The sequence below is a fragment of the Epinephelus lanceolatus genome, chromosome 20 (assembly GCF_041903045.1).
Source record: "Epinephelus lanceolatus isolate andai-2023 chromosome 20, ASM4190304v1, whole genome shotgun sequence".
Lineage (NCBI taxonomy): Eukaryota > Metazoa > Chordata > Actinopteri > Perciformes > Serranidae > Epinephelus > Epinephelus lanceolatus.
Window position 1 is genome coordinate 17,807,548 of NC_135753.1, and position 20,200 is coordinate 17,827,747.

General features: G+C 40.8%; 1 protein-coding gene across 1 annotated transcript in view; it reads right to left on the reverse strand.

Annotated features, from left to right (window-relative positions):
* Positions 1–8,431: 8,431 nt before the first annotated feature.
* plxdc2b (plexin domain containing 2b) overlaps positions 8,432–20,200 on the reverse strand; it is a 144,747-nt gene continuing 132,978 nt past the window's right edge. Inside the window, exons 13-14 of the mRNA XM_033639070.2 lie at positions 12,218–12,384; positions 8,432–10,269 (exon numbers count right to left, since the gene is read on the reverse strand). Coding sequence (XP_033494961.2) covers positions 10,150–10,269; positions 12,218–12,384 — 287 coding nt within the window. The 3' untranslated portion in view covers positions 8,432–10,149. The remainder of the gene's footprint in view (positions 10,270–12,217; positions 12,385–20,200) is intronic.

Here is a 20,200-nt window from a genome sequence, read left to right on the forward strand (position 1 = left end):
ACCTATACATATTTATACTATAGTATTATTTGAGCAAGATGGTGAACATTTATTTATTGTATTTATCATAACTTTGTCATCAGTTGCCCATCCGTACATCCGTACATGTTGAACCACAGCTCCATCTCTCAGCGTTCTTGATTGATGGTTTCCAGTAGACATTGAACACCACAATCCGCTTAATGTATCCTTTTTGCAATGCCAAGTTAAGCACAAAGCCAGCAATCTCTCTGAAAGTCTTGCCATCGCCGTACAGTTTCTGAACAAGGTTTATTTCATCAATGAAGCTTGGAGAATGTTCTCCAATATCTTCAACTGCTGATGCTGATTTCTCTTGCAACAGTGACCTTGTCAGTTTTCCGCAATGAGCCACGTGGATTTGAGAATGCCCAAAGCACTGGTACAAAAGGATGAGCTAGAACATCTTTACTAAACATCTTTACTTAAGGAAGAAATGATGGCATGCCCAAAAGATCTTCATCTGCTTCCACCACCTCCCTGTTTTGTGCTTGGTTTACTCTGTCACTTTTCATGATGCTTGAGAATGTTGTCAGATTCTGTTTTCTCATTTTGTCATAGAACTTGGCTGCTGGTGACCTTTTCTACAAGTGTTTACCTCTGCAGCTGATTCCTGGCTCTGTCTGGTAATACAGCAATTGCTGGTGAGAGAATGACATCAGACTCATCTGGACCTTGAGGGTTTACCCAGCTTTTCTCCACAAGCCACAAGCCTTGTCTGCCATGTCCCAAAGTTATCTCAGATATTGACGTTGGTTTTCTTAAGTGACTGCTCCAGTTTTCAGAATGAAACCTTTCGTTCCTCGACAGTCTAGGTGTTCTTGTTTGCAGTCTCCTTAATTGTCTAAATTGACAGAAAAACACAGTCTACAAAGTGTGCATGAACACCAGGATGGCAAGACATTTGAGCACATCAGATATCTGGCATTCTTCAGTTTATCATTAGCTCTCAGTCAATGGCATCTGGGGCTTTGGAGAAGGATTCTCTTCACAGATTAATCCTGGTTTACACTATTCTGGGCAGATGGCATTGTGAAGGCAAGCGGTTTGCTAATGCCAGCATTGTGAACAGAGTGCCCTGTGGGGTTATGGTATGGGCTGGCATGAGCTACAGACAATGAACACATGAGCTTTTTCTTGATAGCAGTTTGAATGGCACTCCTTTTCCACCAAATTAGCTCTGGTTCCTGAACTGGTTGTGTTCAGGTTTCATGGAACATTGGTGCTGGCAAACCAACCCGAGTTTCCACCAGTTTTGAGCGGAACCATTATGATCAAGGATGTGTCATCAGTGGAGGGCATTGCACAATGTACAACAGAAATAAACAGTAGTAGCACTCTTTTTTCTTACTTCCTCATTGTTGCCTTCCTCATCTGTTCTTTCCAATCGGTGAAAGGCCCACTGATGTCACAATTTTCACCTTAGGTTAAGAAAAAGCAAGTATCTTTTTCTATTCCAGCTGAGAACCAACTTTTCAGGTTCCAAACCAATTTATTTTTGGTCGAAATGCTTCGAACAGTTCAAAGTTAGGTGTGGGAACTGGTATGGAACCAGTTCCATATTGGTGGAAACGGGGTAATAGATATCATGAAGAGATCCTGAGACCCGTTGTCATGTCAGTCATCCTTTGCCGTGACCTCATGTTGCAGCATGATAACGCATAGCCCCATGTTGTAAGGATCTGTACACAATTCCTGGCAACTGAAAACATCACTGTCCTTGCGTAGCCTGTGTACTCACCAGGCATGTCACCCATTGAGCACGTTTGGGACGCTCTGGATCGGTGTGTATGACAGCGTCTTCCAATTCCTGACGATATCCAACAACTTTGCACAGCCATTGAAGAGGGGTGGGTCTACACTTCACAGGCCACAATCAACAACCCAATCAACTCTATGTGAAGGAGATGTGTTGCACTGCATGAGACAAATGACGGTCACACCAGATACTGACTGATTCTTGGGGTATCTGTGACCAAAAATACATTTCTGTAGCACTAGTCTTGTGAAATCTTAGTAAATCTTTTTGTTTCAAGACAAAATTGCACATTTTCTAGTGGCCTTTAATTGTGTCCTTCCCAAGGCACACCTGTGTGGTAATGATGCTGTTTAATCAGTGTCCTGATATGCTGCACCTGTCAGGTGGATGGATTATCTTGGAAAACGAGAAGCTCACTAACACTGATTTTAACAAATCTGAGACCAAAAATTGAGAGAAATGAATTTATTGAGTGCAAAAAAAGTCTTCAAATTTTAACTTAAACCTTTGAAAAATGAGACCAAAAACAAAAGTGTTGCATTTAAATTTTTGGTCAGTGTGTGTTGTAGACATACATGTGTGGTTTTATGTGACTCAGACATGATTATTGCATGTACTGGTACATAACATCTACACACAAACCCATTGTGCAGATACTATAGGGTGATAATGGAAAAACAATTAATGAAAAACTTGGTAAAGCCGCTCATTTGAAATGGTTATCATTTTTCAAAGTACTTATATTGTCCCTACAAACAACCCATGTGGGTAGTAAATCGGCTGAAAAATAGGCCCTATATGGGATTATCCACCTGATGGGTTAACCCAAATGGGCCACACGTGGGTTATGCTGGGACTACCTGTGTACCAAGTGGGTATGGGCTCAACATTGGGATCTTATCTGGAGTCCACTTGGGTAAAATCAACCATGTGGGCAATCAGCATGGGGCCACTGTAGAACCTGTGGGCAATCCCATATAGGGCCCATTTTTCAGCCTATTTATCACCCAAATGGGCCCCACATAGAAATGCTGGCTGAGAAACTGGTACCAAAGATAGTTTGCCACCTGAGTTTGCACCAAACTCTGGCCTGGCCCATGGATTATTGTGATGTATTAAACTTCAGCATATAGCCATCTCAGTTGGACAACAGTGTTATTCTGCAGTGTGACCACTGGATGGCAGTAAATCATCAGGTCACAGGTGATGGGACGTGTTTACAGTAGCAGCAGCAGAGTGATTGACAGCACTGGTATGACCTTGCCTACAATAGATTCATTAAGTTGATTTGGGGAATGTAATAGCTGGGTATCCCAGCGATTAACACCCACTTAATATTGTTTATAGGCAAAATGTGCAGCGCTTGTCTTACACTTCATTACATCCCGACTCTTTCCTTGAGTTATAGCACAAGTGCCAAACACTATACAAATTTAATTCTCTTTTTGTCCTTGGTGCTTCTGAATGGTCAATAACACTTCCCTCCTTCATGCCCCCACCCTTTTTTTTTGCTCCCCTGTGCTGTACTGTTTACTCAGCTTTCTCTCTGTACTGCTGTAGAGCTTTATCTCCTCAATCTGCAGGGAAGCAGTTCCACTATCTACCTGATCCCGAGGATTTCACACAAACCACACTGCATTTTTCACTGTCATGCTCTCCTTCAGGACCAACACAGAGCATTTAAAGTGTAAAATTATGCTTTTCAAATGGAGATTGGCTGCACAAAGCTGTGGGAAGATGTCAAGTGATTGACTTGCAGAATGTTTATTTAAATTTTTTGGCATGCATTTTTAAAGTAATTATGGTGGCAGAATAATACATAAGTGTTTCACTTTCCCAGATGCTTACTGTTTCTCTGTTGTATTTATGGATTGAATGCAAACATGAATACTGATTAATGGAACAGTGGAAGTGGCTGTATATGAAATTTGCTCCTTCTGTTCATGGTGCCATAGCTTAGTGTACGCTTAAAAGTTCAGTGTGTAGGATTAAGGGGCATATATTGGCAGAAATGGAATATATAAAATAAGTATAACATAGAAATTAAATGACTCTAATTAAATTTATTTAGTGTACAACTGGCTGACAATTAAAGTTGAGCTGTTTATATCTATATGGGGAGAGAGACTGTCATGTTGCACCTGAATGTTTCCACAGTGGCCAAGAATGGACCACTGTCTGGCTCCACTGTAGTTAGCAGCCCCTCTGCAACGAGCAGTGTTGGAAAAAAATACAGATTTTTTTTTTAACACTTTATTCAGTTGTTTTACCAGTTTTAATAACCGGATCCGTTTGTTTTGGAGAGAAAGAGATCTCTGTGGATAATTTAGCTTCCTATAAACACCTCCAGAACGTCTGGATCTTTAGTTATCAGAGAAAAAAAGGAGCACACATTAGCAAGTGTTGGACATGCCGCCCACACTGACATGCAAAACAGTGTTGGAGATACATTGATTTGTAATGTGAAGCTGCTTAATTCAGTGTTTTTAATGGTTTTAGTCACCTGGGGTCTCATTTATAAAACAGTGCGTAGGATCCACACTAAAAATGTACGTACGGACTAAAGCCAAAAATGGCATGCGTCATAAGATACTCAACAATTTCAACAATCAGGCTTCTCCCATCAAGTGTGTTTTCATACATGACAACTTTTGCGTGGGAAGTGGCATATGCCTCTTTCAGGCCTCATTTTATGCATAGGCAATGTTTATAAATGAGACCCCTGGTCCATTTGTTTTGGAAAGGAAGAGATCTCTGTAGATAATTTGGCTCGTGCTAAGAACCTCCTCAATATGAATTTATTTATTTTTGTTTTCTTACTTTATAAAGTGGCCCTGGGTACCTTGAAAGGCGCTATATAAATCCAAGTTATTATTATTTATTATGAACACTGAAGGAATTCTAAGCGGGAGAAGTTTCAGCTGGTTGCAATCAAGTGGCAACCTCTGGTGCCAAAAACTGCATTTCTTTGAACGGCCACTTGAGGCTCCAGAAGCTAGTCAGTCCCCATAGACCCCCATGTTAAAATGCCCAACTTTACAGAAGAAATAAACATGTTTACAGCCTGGTACAAATACTGCATTGGTCTCTATGGTTAATTTCCCCCTTCATGACAACTTTACAGAGATTCATTTTTTATAACCCACCCATTTACATTTTATTAAGGTTTAAAGTTACACATAATTAAGGACGGGCAGCTTAAATGACAGGTTGTCTGCCGATAGTGTCCTCAGCTTCTCAGTCAGATCCATTCCTTGCTCCTCCACAGCTCCAACCTCTTGCCAAATATTGTCACTTCTGGGTCCAAAAAACCAAGATGGTGACGGCTGAAATGCCGAACTCAAGGCTTCAAAACAGGAGTCAACAAACCCATGGGTGATGTCACAGTGACCATTACTTTTAAAGTCTATGGTTGCAGTCTGCAACCCTTAAATCTCAGGGTCCATGTCATTGGCCCGACAGCCCCTTAGTCCGACACCCCATTAGTCCGACAGTCCGCGGTGCTGAACAGCTCCTGGTGGACGTATTTCTACCTTGATGGTGCGCCGCAACCAGCTCTGGGTCAGGCGTGAGGCAAAGCAGGCTCACGGCTTATGTGTTTGTCACTTTCTTGTTCATTTTAATCCACACCATGATCTTTTCCTGACCCTAACCAAGTGGTTTATGTGCCTAAACCTAACCAGACCTTAACCACAGGGCATCATGATGATTTCGGAACGGACTTCGGAACGATGGGTTTAATATGGTCGGAACAATGGGATGTCGGACCAATGGGCAGTTCCTAAATCTCACACACTGGACCTCATAGTGAAAAACAAGCAGTTACACACATGAACAGAAGTACAGTAGCAATATTCAGAGGATGTCTTTGTTTTTAACATTGTTTATTATTTCAAATGTAATCAAAACAACAGTAGTTACAGAAATTACAGACAGCTATGATACTGTGTGATTTTGAGTCTCATTGTGTGTCATGATAAAATAAAACAAGGTCGCAGTTCTTGTTTATATTGAGCTCCAGCAATCGTCGCTGAATCTGTGTGACTCTCGATCCAACCCATGAGCCAGAGAGAAATCAGTGACCTGTCTCGACAACACCACTATGCTGCTTTTCGTCATCTAAAATAACATTGTTAGGAAAGTGGGAGTGAAAGTGATTAGTCAAGTCCAGTGAAGCAAGTGAGGAGTTTTCTATGATCAAAGTGTTTCGGCTTTTTGCGTGGACGAGTTTAACACAAACAAATCTTACCGTCGGCCACTTTCTCTGACTGCATTTTGACAGTGGTTATAAAAACACTTGCAGCTTCAGGTGGCAGTATTAAACAAGCAGATGAGGGATCGATCTTAACAGTATCAGGGAAAATATCTGCATGAAAAAGCCTGTTAAACTTGATCCTCTGTTCTCTTCTGTACACTGTTTAAACACTGCTGTGGAAAGGAGTTATGAGGAGTCATAAAAGAGGGTTTGAAAAGCAGGAGTTTGTACTCTCTGGTCGACACCAATGAGACTACATCAGATCTCAGAGTGGTTGTAAAGAAAGGTCTGTGTGGAGGTTTTTAACAGCCAGTGAGTCCTTGATTTGGTATTTGTGCATGACTCTAGTGTGAATCTTTGGGTGTGCAGGTTATGTGTCAATGAGAGTGTATTTAGATGATGAAATTTAGATGAAAGATGTCAGCAGTACGTTAAGCCTCGACCCCCTTTAGTTACTGTTGCTATGCCCGTTAAGCTCTCGAACTTGACAGAAGATAAAGTTACAGATTTACCAGGAAAATTCATATTATTTTTTCCAACAATAAGTTTCTAATTTCAGACACTGGTAGATTAAATCAGGTCTGTCATTCCTAGCAGAGGGCCGTCCATTTTGCCAGCTGAAATTAAAGTCGCTGGCAGATTTTATTAGCTGTACCTAGCTAGCTAATTAAGCTAACGTAAGCTCCAAAAGTGGGTTAAAAACTTTGTCTCTGTCTGACTTTTTAATGCTTACTGCTGCTTACTTTTTTTTCTAAAACACCAATTTTGTAAAGGGGTCTTAAATATGCATGACAGGTACATACATTATGTAGCTTAACAAGACTGAAGCTGTCTAAGGCAGACAAATTTGTATTAGCATTCACTGGGTGACTGAGGTAACGAACCATTGGTATCGTGAAAAGATAATTAATCCAGAAGTTAGTTATAAAAACACTGCTGTCCTGAAAGCATTTTCAGAATCTTCAAACATTCTCCTAACCATCGTCATGAAAAGATTTTTAGTTCACTGCATGAAAAAACAATTTTTAACCTGTTTTCCAAGTTGCGACTGTTTTCCCTACAGATAGTCGGCTGGTTGCCATCTTTGTTTTGATTCAGAAACTAGGAGCAATTTGGTCAGTCTTTGGGAATTCTGGAAATACATTCAAGTGATTTAACATGATCTTTTTACACAACGCTGGTTAAATACCATTTAGAGAAACCAATGGTTAGCTAATATTGCCTATGTGAGTAAATACAGCTATAACCCTATCTTGAGTAACACTGGCTGGAGTTGCTGAAGTTGTTAACTTCCCTAAAACAAAAATAATCCAAAAGCACCATCCAGATGCAAATGTTTGCCCAAACACCAACAGTGTCTAGGTTCCATGCATGCTAACGTTCAGCTGGTTAGCCGGACATACTAACGATTGATTCTTTTATTTGTTCTAGTGTTGCTCTTATTTATCTCTCAGTCTTTTTGAGTTTTGTCTTTGTCTGGCTTTTTGTTTAGTTCTAATTCACCAGAGAGTAGTAAAACAATGTTCCATAATACCTGTGGGTATAGTGACAATAAAGATCATTCATTATTGCAGGTTGCAATAGGGCAGTTACACACACAGCTAAATTGATTCCTTACACTTTTGCTCTTGTAGAGTGGTGCAGGCATGTGTCCTAAAACTCGGAAATTAGTTAACATTTTTGCACTCACAGGTGCAAATTTGTAAAGCAACCAGGGCAACGCTAACTTCTGCCTTGTCATCCTTACTGTACTCACCACAGCTACCTAAATTTGAGGTGCATTTATAAATCCAATCTGATGCTCTACATTAAAATGAGAGCACTGGTTTTTGAAGAGATAGAGCCTTCTATTTCTACATGATTTAACAAACCATTAAGTTAATCACACATTCACTCTACTTGGCACACTGCTGCTCCGACTGTGTGGTGTTCTGAATAACCGAACGTTACATTCCAACAGTGCTCTGAATTTATGAACAGTCCAGTTTGTGCCAGAGTGCACCCAGACACTTTGAGTATTTCCGCACCTTTGACAAGAAAACTATAAAAGTCTATAGTTTTTTATCGTTTCCTTGACCGTTAATGATGTTGAGGAATCCAAAGCTCGACATGCTTGCTATGCCTTGTTACGGTTATTAGCGGGAGGGGTTTAAAGAGCTGTCACATGAGTAGCAGTTTTATAACAATGTAAATGTCTGCAGAAGTATAACCAATAAACCTGTGTAGCTACAACTAGCTGGTTTGATGTGGATGGTGTAATGGCTGCCAAGGCTGTGGGGAGGTTGAGGTAAATATATGATGCTGATTAGTCTTTGGTCTCAATGTGATGACAACAAAGTGTAAATTAAAAAAAATCCAGATGATTGTTTTTTATGTATTTACAGTGTCAAACTGAATGGGTGTAATATTGCACGCTTTATTTTTCAGTAGAATTCCAGGATCTAAAAATGAGTCTACAATCATTGGTGTAAAAACATGACTTTGTCTTGAGATAATATTTTTAACAGTAGAAGTGAAGGTTTGAATTTGTCAGTCAGAAGCCTTGTGTATTGATCAGTAATGATTGGAACAGTATTCACATTTAAGTAAAAAAGTAGAGAAAAAAAGGCCACTCATAAAAAATAAAAAAGTTTTTTTCTATACTATACTGCTATACTACAAATGTTTGCCATGAGTTACCTGAATCTGCAAATGTTTTGGCCTTGGTATATACATTAATGTGTTGACACGGATGAGCCCATCATAACATAAACACAGACTAGCCAATGGTTATGCTGGCAACATACTGGAAAAGGAACCCACACTGTAAAAAATCAAAGAAACTCCAACCGTACCAGTGTGTCGTCAGGCTCGAACAATCTGTATCCAGATACATCAGATTCAAATCAATAAGAATCACCTGTGCAGAGCCAGCTCAAACATATGCACCCATAAAGCAGGTGGATATCCAATCACTAATGTAAACTGCTCTCTTTTACATTCACACACGTGTACACACACACACACACACACACACACACACACACGCACAGAATCACTTACACTTTAGAAAATATATTCAGCATACACACTCACAAGCGCCTGTCTTGTAATTTTGCATTAGTACCACATGTCAATGAAAATAAAATTGTGCAAACTCTAGTTAGGGACAAAATGGCACAGCAGTAATGAAAAAAACTGCAAAAAAGTAAAAACAAAAAAACATATTAAATGGTATCCATGATGTAAGGAATCAAAGAACCAATCGAAATAATGAGAAAGATAGAGAGTGCCCATCACCCATTTAAAAAGAAAAAACCCACTGAGATTTCCTCAGTGAACAAAAAACATCTCACACTTCATTTTCAGAAAATGAAACCAGCCACAAACTAATTCAACACCGCCGCTCAGTGTTCAGAGCTCTTCTCTGAGCTGCGATCGATCGCAGTGACAGGCCTTCAGCTGGCATCATGTTGCACAGCTGCAACCTCTCTGTGCAGAGTGGGCAGTGGAAAAGTCATTTAAGCCTGCGATGGTATTGAAAAGCAACACCAACGGTCTGTACAGACACATGTGCCAACCCCTGTGAAAACAACACACTGAAAGAAAAAGGAAAACAAGAAGTAAAAACCTGATGGATATACAAAGGCCTATACAGTATAACCCCACCGACAATAAAGTGGAAATCTGTGTTCACATACTCTGTATTGTTTCTGAAAATATATATTGTATAATTCACCCTGCTCCCCCCTCGACCACACCAATAGGCAGCACAATCCCTCCATGGCAACATGATAGCAGCCGAACAAAACTTAACCAATGCTGACTGAGTCGATGACATCAATGCTGTCCCCTCCCTCTGTCCCAGGCGGGTCAGTTCCCTGCCAACAGGAGCTGAACAATGGGCTTGTCTGGGATCAGTTTTCAGGGCGCTCTCACTTCCTCATATCATTGGCTGCTGTATCCAGTCTCATCTAGCGCTCAATGGGCCGATTCCGCAGTCTTAACGAGTCATTGTGTACACTGATAAGCAGATCCTGGAGGTTCTGGTGAGAAGTGCCTATGGAGCAGGAGGGAGGAGGGCCGGCACAGGAGGGAGGGGAGGGGGGGCGCGGGGATGCAGACGCCCCCTCCTGCCTCAGCACTGCTCGGACTCGATGAAGCCCTCCTTCTCCTGGCCCACTGGCTCCACCTCTGCATAGGCTGGGTGGCCCGAGCCTCGGCGAAACTTCATGGCTGGCCACCTGCTCGGGCGTCTCTGTGAGGGTGGGCAGGAGAGGACATGTGTGAGGACAGAGGTTAGATAAAGATCAGTGTCGTCAAGGTTAAAGGTTAGGGCTGGGGTTAAGGATTGACTTGACCTGAGGAGACCCAGACAGGGTCCAAAATTACTCTCTATTTCCTGTGCAGTGTACAACATGTACCCTCCGCCATTTCATTTAGGTGTCTGAATTCTGGATGTAATTTATGCTCTACTTAGTGCTCTGAAAAATTCCCCAAAACAGTAATTTTGATGGCATGGCCACGTCTTTCTGCTTGCAATTCTATGATGCAACACTCCAAATTTTATAGATGCAAAAATTACAGATAACAATCTAAAATCTCACATATCTGCTCCCTACGGGGTAAATTGTTGAGTGTCTTATTACACAGGGGGTAGTTTATGAGTGAACAGAGAAATGATTTCAGCACTGTGGTGATCACAGGCGTAGATTTCAGGGGGGACAAAGGGGACCCATCTCCCTCAAAACTTAGAATAAATGCATTCATCTGATAATTGATGTGATAATTTCTGACAGATGACCCCCAAACCTTCCTGCTTCATGTGTTCCCCTAAAAAGAAAAAATTATAATCCTCCAGGACTGTAACATGCTCATGTTTAACCTTAACAATGTGTCATGTGACTGCAGTTGGTTCGGATTGAGGTTGGAACACATTCTCACCACAAACAAACCGCACCAGAGTTCATTTGTAACCAGACCGAGATCACCTCTTCAAGAAGGTCTCAGTCTGGTTGTTTTGATGCACACCCGAGTCCTGAGTGTGATTGCTGTGTTCACACATGCCTAAACAAACTGCACTTAGAGGGCAAATGAACTTGAATTCAATTGAACTGAACTCACACCTGCCCTGTTTGGGCCTCACTCAGCCTAACTCGGGTTAGCTGCAGGGGGGCCTCACGTGTTTCCGTTACGGCACTGCTGCCGACAGTGTGTACGCCAATGTTTCCTGGGCTAATTTCCAGCAGACTAGGTACAGGAGGTGCACTGCTGCCTCCCGCTGTTAAGAACAACACATTTGGTCTTGCAAATGGAAATAATGAATGCCTTTATTTCCATATAGAAAGGTCAAGTAAGACTGCTCTCATGTGGTCACTCATGACGCATGTGGAGACGCATGTTAATACCAGGTGTAAACAGGGCCTAAAGCTACGGTGCCCAGTAGCTTTATTAAATTATTTTAAATGAAACTATATATTTTCAAGCTGTTTTTACATCTTCAGTGGTGAGTGTACTGGTTTTGGTCTTTTCATGACACGTGCCAATAATAATAAAAATATAGAATATCACTCGTCTTCTCCTTTAAAACATAAACTATAAAACCTACACTTAGTATGCCAAGATGAGGCTTCACTTTAACAAGCGTAATCCACATCAGGGATTTACAATGACTGATAATGACCTTGTCATATTGACAATGAGAAGAACTTTGAACACAAGCAGTTTTGTTTTTAAAGGAGGTTTCAGCACCTCTCAGTGAGCTGCACTCTGCAAACAGCACCTACTCATGCTCAGAGAATTCACATTCATTTATTAAGAAAGACTGTGTGCGCCCAGTTTCATCATCCCTCTCTGAAAATCTTAATGCATATTTACGAGTCAAAAGTTAAAGGATGAAATGCACCTAGGACTGAGTGATGCGTTTTTGTACAAACATCTTTTCATCTTTTCTTTTTGTCAGAAACAAGAACGTCTGAAGGTCTGAGAAAAATGTGTCTTATTAAGGAGTTTGTACACATCTTTAAATTAAAGAAACACTTCACCCCCTGAAATGACCATGTGTATATCAGTTACTCTCCCTGTGTTACATTACAGAAGGAAACTCTGTTTTTCTTGCAAAACTGAGAAAATTCTTCACCAATTCAACATAGCATGGGGTAGATAAGTCATATACAATCATGTCAGCTGGTATCGTCTCCACTCACCTCAATAAGGAAGAGACTGGCTGCAGAGGTTGGGTGATGGTAGATGTATACAGTGACCAGCACGCCAGCAATCATGACGAGCATCACCAGGAGGATGCCGAGGATCAGACCGGTGTGCAAAGGGTGAGTTCCTGGCATCCTGTCGACAGCACTGTCTGCAGGCAGCACTGAAAGACAAAACAAAATATAGCCTTTTATTTATGGTGGACGACAAATGATATAAATATCAATCAATAAATACATGTGTAAATAAATATAAGATCAAATAAATAAATATAGAAATCAATACATGCTAAATACAAAAAGAAAGAAAGAAAGAAAGAAAGAAAGAAATTCAGTGGTTTGGACCTGCTAACAAAAACATGTAGAAATAAATTTAAGATATTTATTTATGTCCTGTTAAATTATCAACTTTTCGTGAACGAATTATCTATTTATTTCAACATTTATCTGTTTATTTATGCATTTATTCATTTTATTTATTTATGCATGTATTTATTCATTATTTTATGTATTTTCATATTTATTTTATCATGTATTTTGTCATGTATTCTTTTATTTATTTATGTATTTATTTAAATATTTATCTATTTATGCACCAACTTATTAAATTCTGTATTTATTTCAGCAATTATTCTTTTATTTATTTTCAGATTTATTTATTTATTCCTGCAGTTATTTAAGTAATGTTTAATTATCAACTTTTCATGCACGCATTTATCTATTTATTTTGACATTTATCTGTTTATTTATGCATTTTTTTCTTTATTTATACATGTATTTATGCATTAATTATTTAATTACTTTATTTACTTACTTGTTCATGCATTAATGCATATTTCTAGAATTATTTCAGATTTTTTCATTTTTTTATTTGTATATTAATGCATTTAGGTATGTATTTATTTATTTATTCCTGTATTTATTTATACATGAATTTATTTTTTATTGGTATTTAAGTCCTTTTTCATCCTACATTTTTTATCATTTATACAGAGATATATTTTTTAATTATGGCATAGAGAGCACTCACTGCAAGGATTAATGATTTGATGATTCTGCTTTACATTTACTCATGAATAATCTGATGTTTTTATAGATGATATTATTTGATGAGCCTACTTGCTTAATTGTATTGTTTCTTTTTCTCTCCTATCATCATAGCAACTTTACTATGTACTAATACTTTTTATTTGTCTGTTGAGTTAGCATTTATGTGCACGGTCTCCTCTAAATAAACAAATAAACATGTCTAAAATGCAAAGGTACTTTGGATAAAAGCATGAACCAAAATGTTTTTCTTCTTTTGCTGCAGTTCTCTTATTGACCAGCAGGGGGCACTCATCATTCATCTATACCCTGTGGTCTTATATGTACTGATCTGCTTTAAATTGACATGCTTGGAGCCAAAATTTTGCTAAAAGTCATCACATTGATTTCAAAACTTAAAGCAGTGACACTGCAAAGCTTCTTCAGCCATATAAGTTCGACAGTTATGTTCAGTGGATTTCATGTGTTTTTCTCTGTCTTTAAGAATGTAGGGGCCATTTCTTTCTCTTTGAGAACAAAGTCAAGGTATATGTTTAAACTGGGTTTTTAACATTCTGTGGCATGATCGTCCTTTGGTCTGTTTAGGTATTCATCAGTGGCTCTTTTCTCCCCCAAGTACGACTAAGAGTTAATCCCAACCAAGGTTAGGGGCGTATGTACCCGATAGGAGGAGGAATCAGGCATATAGATGTTGATAAGAGTCCTACTGTAGCCTCCAGTAGTGGCAATGCAAACTGACGAGGCTGTATATAGAGACTACATAATAAGTCTGTCCTTCAGCGAGCCTTAGAAGACATCACTCATCTTTAAAGTACACGATTCATATTGGAGTCGACCTGGCAGGTGTTTGGAGAGTTCTTTTGAAGATGATGAGAGCGTCCTGTAACCTATTGGGAATATCTGTTTTCATCTGTGCAGGCACAATTTTCCCAACACAAAAAACAAGAGAATTTTCACCTGCAATTTGTCAGCGAGGAGAACACGTAGAATAAGAATAGAAGAACAAAACACAAAGAGAAACTGTTCTTGGTCCCAGCAGCACAACACTGATCATAGCAGGGGAAAACTAATGAAGTGATTATGAAACAAACAGCAACGATTCTGCCCTTGTAGCTTATCTCGCACAGATTTATAGCAGGTTCAGCCCAAATCTATTCGCAGGGCTGCAGATTTCTTCTTCTATGCCCCCCTGACAACCTCTCCCCGGGCTCCTCCCTGGCTTTAATTAGCAGCTATAGCCACTGCCGAGCTTGTCAGCCAACCAGCCTCTCCCCTGGCTCCCTGCCTCATTGATTTCCAGCACACAGAATAACCGGGTGGTAATCAAACCTGCCCAATGTGTGTGCGGGCAGACACTGTGAATGTGTGGATCTGTAAGTCAGCGTGGCCATTATGTGCACTCCGTAACAGGAAATTTAAAAAGATCATTTGGTGTGTGGAAAAAATCGCTCGGTATAGTTTCACATTAAACAAACAAAACAAAACAGCAGATTACCTCTATTGTCCATAATCCAACTGAAGACAGTTTTCATAAAGCTGTTTGGTGTTGAATGTGGTGTTTTTCAGGACAGCCCGACTGTCAAGTCAGTCTTACACCAAGCAATTCAGAGAAAAACAACTTGGCAGAGAAAATGACATCATGACATTCTCACTATTGTGCTTAATCCTAATAAACACAGTTGCTCGCTTCCTCATGAAGGCATTTTCCCTGTGTTTATCTGTCAGAGCTGTAGGGAAGGAGAGCCATCTCTTGGTCAGCTGGAGGCAGAAACGATGCGACAGGCTGTTTGTGTGGGGTGTTAGTAGGTTGGCAGAGGGCATTGCTGACGGAGATGTAGACAAGATGAGAAATCAACAGCCTAGCAGCTATATAACCAGCGAGATGTTAGCGGAGACGGGTCTGCCTGGACCCCCTGGAGGAGCTCTGAGACTCTTCTGAGTGGTTCACTTAAACCAAATAAGACAGCAAAGTCTATACTGGGTCATAGTGGGTTGTTTAAAGATGGGAGAGCTTAAACACATCATTTTTAGTCTTTATGTCTTCTTTGTTTTGCCATTTTTGTTTTCATCATAGATCAATGGAGTTGTAAGTGTTCCAAGAGTAGACTGATGATGCGTCTCAATTTGGATACCTCCGTTGATTTCTTGCGTTGTGTGTGTGAATTTTGTGATTGTTGTAGTGCAGTATTGTTTCAAATGAACATGAGTAATGTAAACCAACTGGAAATTATCACAATGTTTCTTGTTTTACATGGCAGATTATTACCACCATAGACTGTATAAAGACGGACGACATGACAGCTCCCCAAAAGTTAAGCCAAAACATCTCAAGCTCCCCCTAGTGGCTGGCTGCAGTACAGATCATAAACCCTGCCCCCTCCATGTTAGCAGATGAGAAATGGGCTAAACTAAAAACTCAAAATACATGTCAAATAAATTTCTCTTAAAGGTGGTGTCAGTCATTTCAGGTAGTTCTTACCACTCTGATATGTGCTCAAGTGTTTGTTTTTCTGATAAGCTTGGTTAAAAGTAATAATTCAATGTTAAAAAAGGGAGTATTGAGGTCATGACTGACAGCTGTGTCAGCCAATTGATGTGCTCGCTGTCAATGTCACTGCTCGCAATTGGTTTGACGTGTACAGGCAGGAACTTGAAACAGGCTGAGATCTTTACTGCAGATTCTAGCTCAACATGACACCACCAGGGCCGTTGCAACCGGACAGGCAAACTAGGCAATTGCCTAGGGCCCCGAGCTGGAAGGGGGCCCCAGAGACGGCTGACATTGGTCCACATAGACACTGCAACAACGACAACACTGCAACAACGACAACACATTGGAATCCCCCCTAATGGGACCCCCTACTAGCTGCTGCTTGCGAGTAGCTAAGTAGGGTGACCAGACGTCTACACAGCATTTCTGTCTCTTTTCACGCATCACGCAAATTGAGACCATGTCCCGCATGATTGGTTGCATTGTTGGAGTACCGTAGTACTACGGTACCTCACGGTACCACTTCTGTGGGATAAATTCATAGTCCAATCGCAAGAGGGTGAGTGTCCATATGCCGTCCAATAACGGCACGCGCTGGTCAATAATGGCGCGCGCTGGCCACCTGGCACTCAATATGCTGCTGCAGTGGTTTGTATCCAGTGACATTTCAGGTATTAGCTGAGCTATTGAGTATCTTTAAGCAGTGAAAGTTATTATTAATTTATTTTATTTTTCCGCAGAGCTCTACGGTGCGAGCATTTTACTCGCATTTGTGACTAAAAATAGTTTTGCGCAAGCACAACAAATCATTCAGGAGCACGCTGTGTGAGTACAGATTTCAACCAGCAGCAGAAATGAAAGGCGAATCCTGCCTGTTGTGGGTTGAACGGGGGTCACAGACGCTGTATTCCTGTCAAATACGGCGCAAGATAACGGCTTACCGGCGATGGAGAAGTCCAGCTCCAGGTCCAATAATTTCCTCTTTGTTGATTTCATGACTACCCAGAAATACCTGAACAGCCGAGCCGTGGCAGCCCACAGGTATGTGGCGTGTCAGAGGGGAAACGAGCCGTTCACATTTCTCTCTTTGTGGCAGGTAACGGTCCACAAACCTCACCACACTTTAAGGACTGTTCTTTACTTATGGAGGGACTGTTCTTTACTTGTCAGGGGAGGAGGGTGGCTGGTTGATTTTTATTTTAATTATTTATTTTATTTTGATCCCCCCTATGTTAATCACTTATTGATGCTGTTTTTGAAGTATGAATAAGTCAATAAGTAATTTATTCCATTGAAATATCATTGATGTATTATAGAAAAGTGATTTATCTTTTTATAAATGACAAAAGGCACATCTGCCTCATTCTTGCTGTGGTATCCTGATACTACTCAGAACCGTGATACTTTCACTGGTATCGTACAGTGGGTCCCAATTTTGGTACCGTGACAAGTCTCTGATGACTAAACTTCGCGCTGGGGGCGGGTGTCCCACATTGTCCCTCACAAACCTACTCCTTGTCCCACATTTGGTTTATTGGGACCTGGTCACCCTAGAGGCGGGGTGGGGGGGGGGCTCCAAGGTGCCTCTTGCCTGGGGCCCCCAGAGTGTCTTGAAACAGCCCTGGACACCACCAGTGCAAGATAGCAGCGGCCATATCCGGCATTTTTTGGCTTCATACAATGGAAGTAATTGGAGATGTGCTGTCCATCTCTATGTACAGTCTATGATTACCTCCAATATTTGACCAAAACTGTTGCCGACCAAAATATCTGCCGGTCTATTTGACTGTTCATGGGAGTAACTGCAACCGCTGCAGCTTCCTCAGATGCCATTTTCACAAGTTTGGTAGTCCCTTCCAAGTCCCCAGGAACAGCGACAGGCTTTAAAGCCAATTTTAAAGTGGCCAATCACGGAAGTAGGCTGAGAGACCTGTCAGTCTTGCCCTAATATGTGTTCTCTTACAGCATGAATAGCTCCTTTATGTACATTAAGCCACGCAGTTTGAGAGCTGAAATCCTTTTTTTTGCGAAAACTCTTGGTTGGTTGTTTTGGAGTCTCCATTTAGAGAACATTAGGGGAGCTTAAATGTAAATGCCATTGGGCCCAAAAGCACTTTTTCCCTTTGGGAAAGACACGTTTGTAAATCACTGGATCAGTGGACATGACTTGTTTCACTGTTGGGATTTGATCCATTCGGTCTGATAACCTCTTGAAAAGAGCCACACAATAAAACCATTTAATCCCCATTCAAGTTAGTGGAGGGCTATACATACTAGAAGTTAGCCATTTGGCCGGCAAAAATGTCTTGTGCACTTGCTCTATGGGCCGGCAGGTGTGTAGTCATAAAAATTAAACTGACTGAAAATTTGATCTGTTGGTGGTGCTAAAGGAAAATTCCAGGTGTTTACCAAAGTCAGTAAAGTTCATCCTCTGGGCAGCATGAATGTCTGCACAAAATTTAATTTCAGCCTATCCAATAGCTGGTGATATGCTGCAACTAACGATTATTTTCATTGTTTTTATGATGATTAATGTACTGTATAGCTACAAGTATAAAACCCAAAGATATTTTATCTACAATAACATAACAAAGAGAAAAGAAAATCTTCACATGTGAAAAGCTCGAAAGCAGCATCAATCAGCTAACTGTTGCAGCTCTAGTTGAGATATTTCAGTGCGACTGAAAAACACTGGGGCGGCATGGTGTTACCATGGTTAGCACTGTGGCGTCACAGCAAGCGGGTTCCTGGTTTGAACCTAGGGTGAGGGAGCCTCTCTGTGCGGAGTTTGCATGTTCTGGGTACTCCGGCTTCCTCCCACAGTCCAAAGACATGCAGGTTAATTGGTGACTCTAAACTGTCCGTAGGTGTGAATGTGAGTGTGAATGGTTGTCTGTCTCTATGTGTCAGCCCTGTGATAGTCTGGCGACCTGTCCAGGGTGTACCCCGCCTCTCGCTCAAATGTCAGCTGGGCTAGGCTCCAGACCCCCAGCGACCCTCAAGAGGATATGTGGTTATGGAAAATGAATGATTGAATGAACGACATTGTCTTCCATAGAACAAGCAGAGCTAAAAATAATCTGAAGCCCATAATTACGGAGACATTTGGTAATATTGATCGTTACAGCACAATGCAGTCAGGACATTGAAATGGCTCATCTTAAGCTAATTGCCCTGAATTCATTCTCCATTAGCTTTGTCCTCATGACTAGCAGAACCTGAGGAGAAGGAGTAAACACTAATGGATGGCAGAGCTCTTAGACGGCATTGGAGCTTTTGAGTGAGGACAAATGAGACCAATGGAAAGCCAGCCAAGCTGTTCCCTTTTCAGCTCTACATTAGTGGAGCACAACCATTCTCTCACCTGGCTAATGGGGTTTTAGGAAACTAACAATGCAAACTGAGCAGAGCTATAATTCAGACTCTTTGGAAATGGGTTCTGAGGAGTGGTGGTGGTGAATAGAAACTCCAGAGAAAGGGTGGTTTGTTCCTGTTGTTCCTTATCTCAGAACTTATAGCTGTGATAACCTCAGTGTTTCCTCCCTCTGTCAAGGTCAGAGGACACCTGGGTGTAACTGGTAGTATTTGAATACTAATAAATCATCTCTGACTTGGACAATAGAAAATCCTGCTTTATATATTTCTACTCTCAGTATTATCCTGCTGTTGTCCTTGCAATTACTTTTCACCTCGAATAGCATTACTGGCAGGTATGTGGTAACAAAGGTTAGATGTGTGAGGGGAAAAAAGGGCCACGCAGAGAGATATCATCACAGTGCCAGGTGGAGTGATGCCGGAGTGATGAGAGACATGCAGCGTTTGTGTAATGAAAGAGTGATAGAAGCCGCCGATTTCCAATTCCTCTCAAGCTGGAAACATTTGAGAGGCTATCTCTGAAAACTGATAGAGTTGGAGGTCATTGCAGAGATTGGATGTTTTGCATATATTAGCGATTAAAGCATGTTGCGCTTAGTACATACGAGAAATTCTGGATTCTCAAGGTGCTGTACCAAACGTAGCATTTTCTAACATCAATCACTGTGAAATTATTTGATGTGAAAAAATTACTTTTAGAGACTGTAGCCTTCGTCTTAATGCAAGTCTGTCATGCAAACATGTAAAACACCCTGCTTTCCTTCACTTCCACAATTTCAGAAATGTTTTTTTAGTTGAACATTCACATAGTTGACATTTAAAAAGTATCTTCAGGCCTGCACAGCTACCTTCTTTTCTACCTCTGCCTTGCAGGAAACAGCCAAATCTTAATGAAAAAATATTAAATGCATTCTTCTTCAGTATATTACCTTTGTGGCTTTGAGATATTGAATGTTACATTTAACTTAAAGGAATTATGTTGAATTCTCGCTTGTCTCCACAGTGAAAGAAAAATCCAAAAACTAAGAAAATTCTTGATGGATGGAAGTCCTGGGGGTCCACGTTTA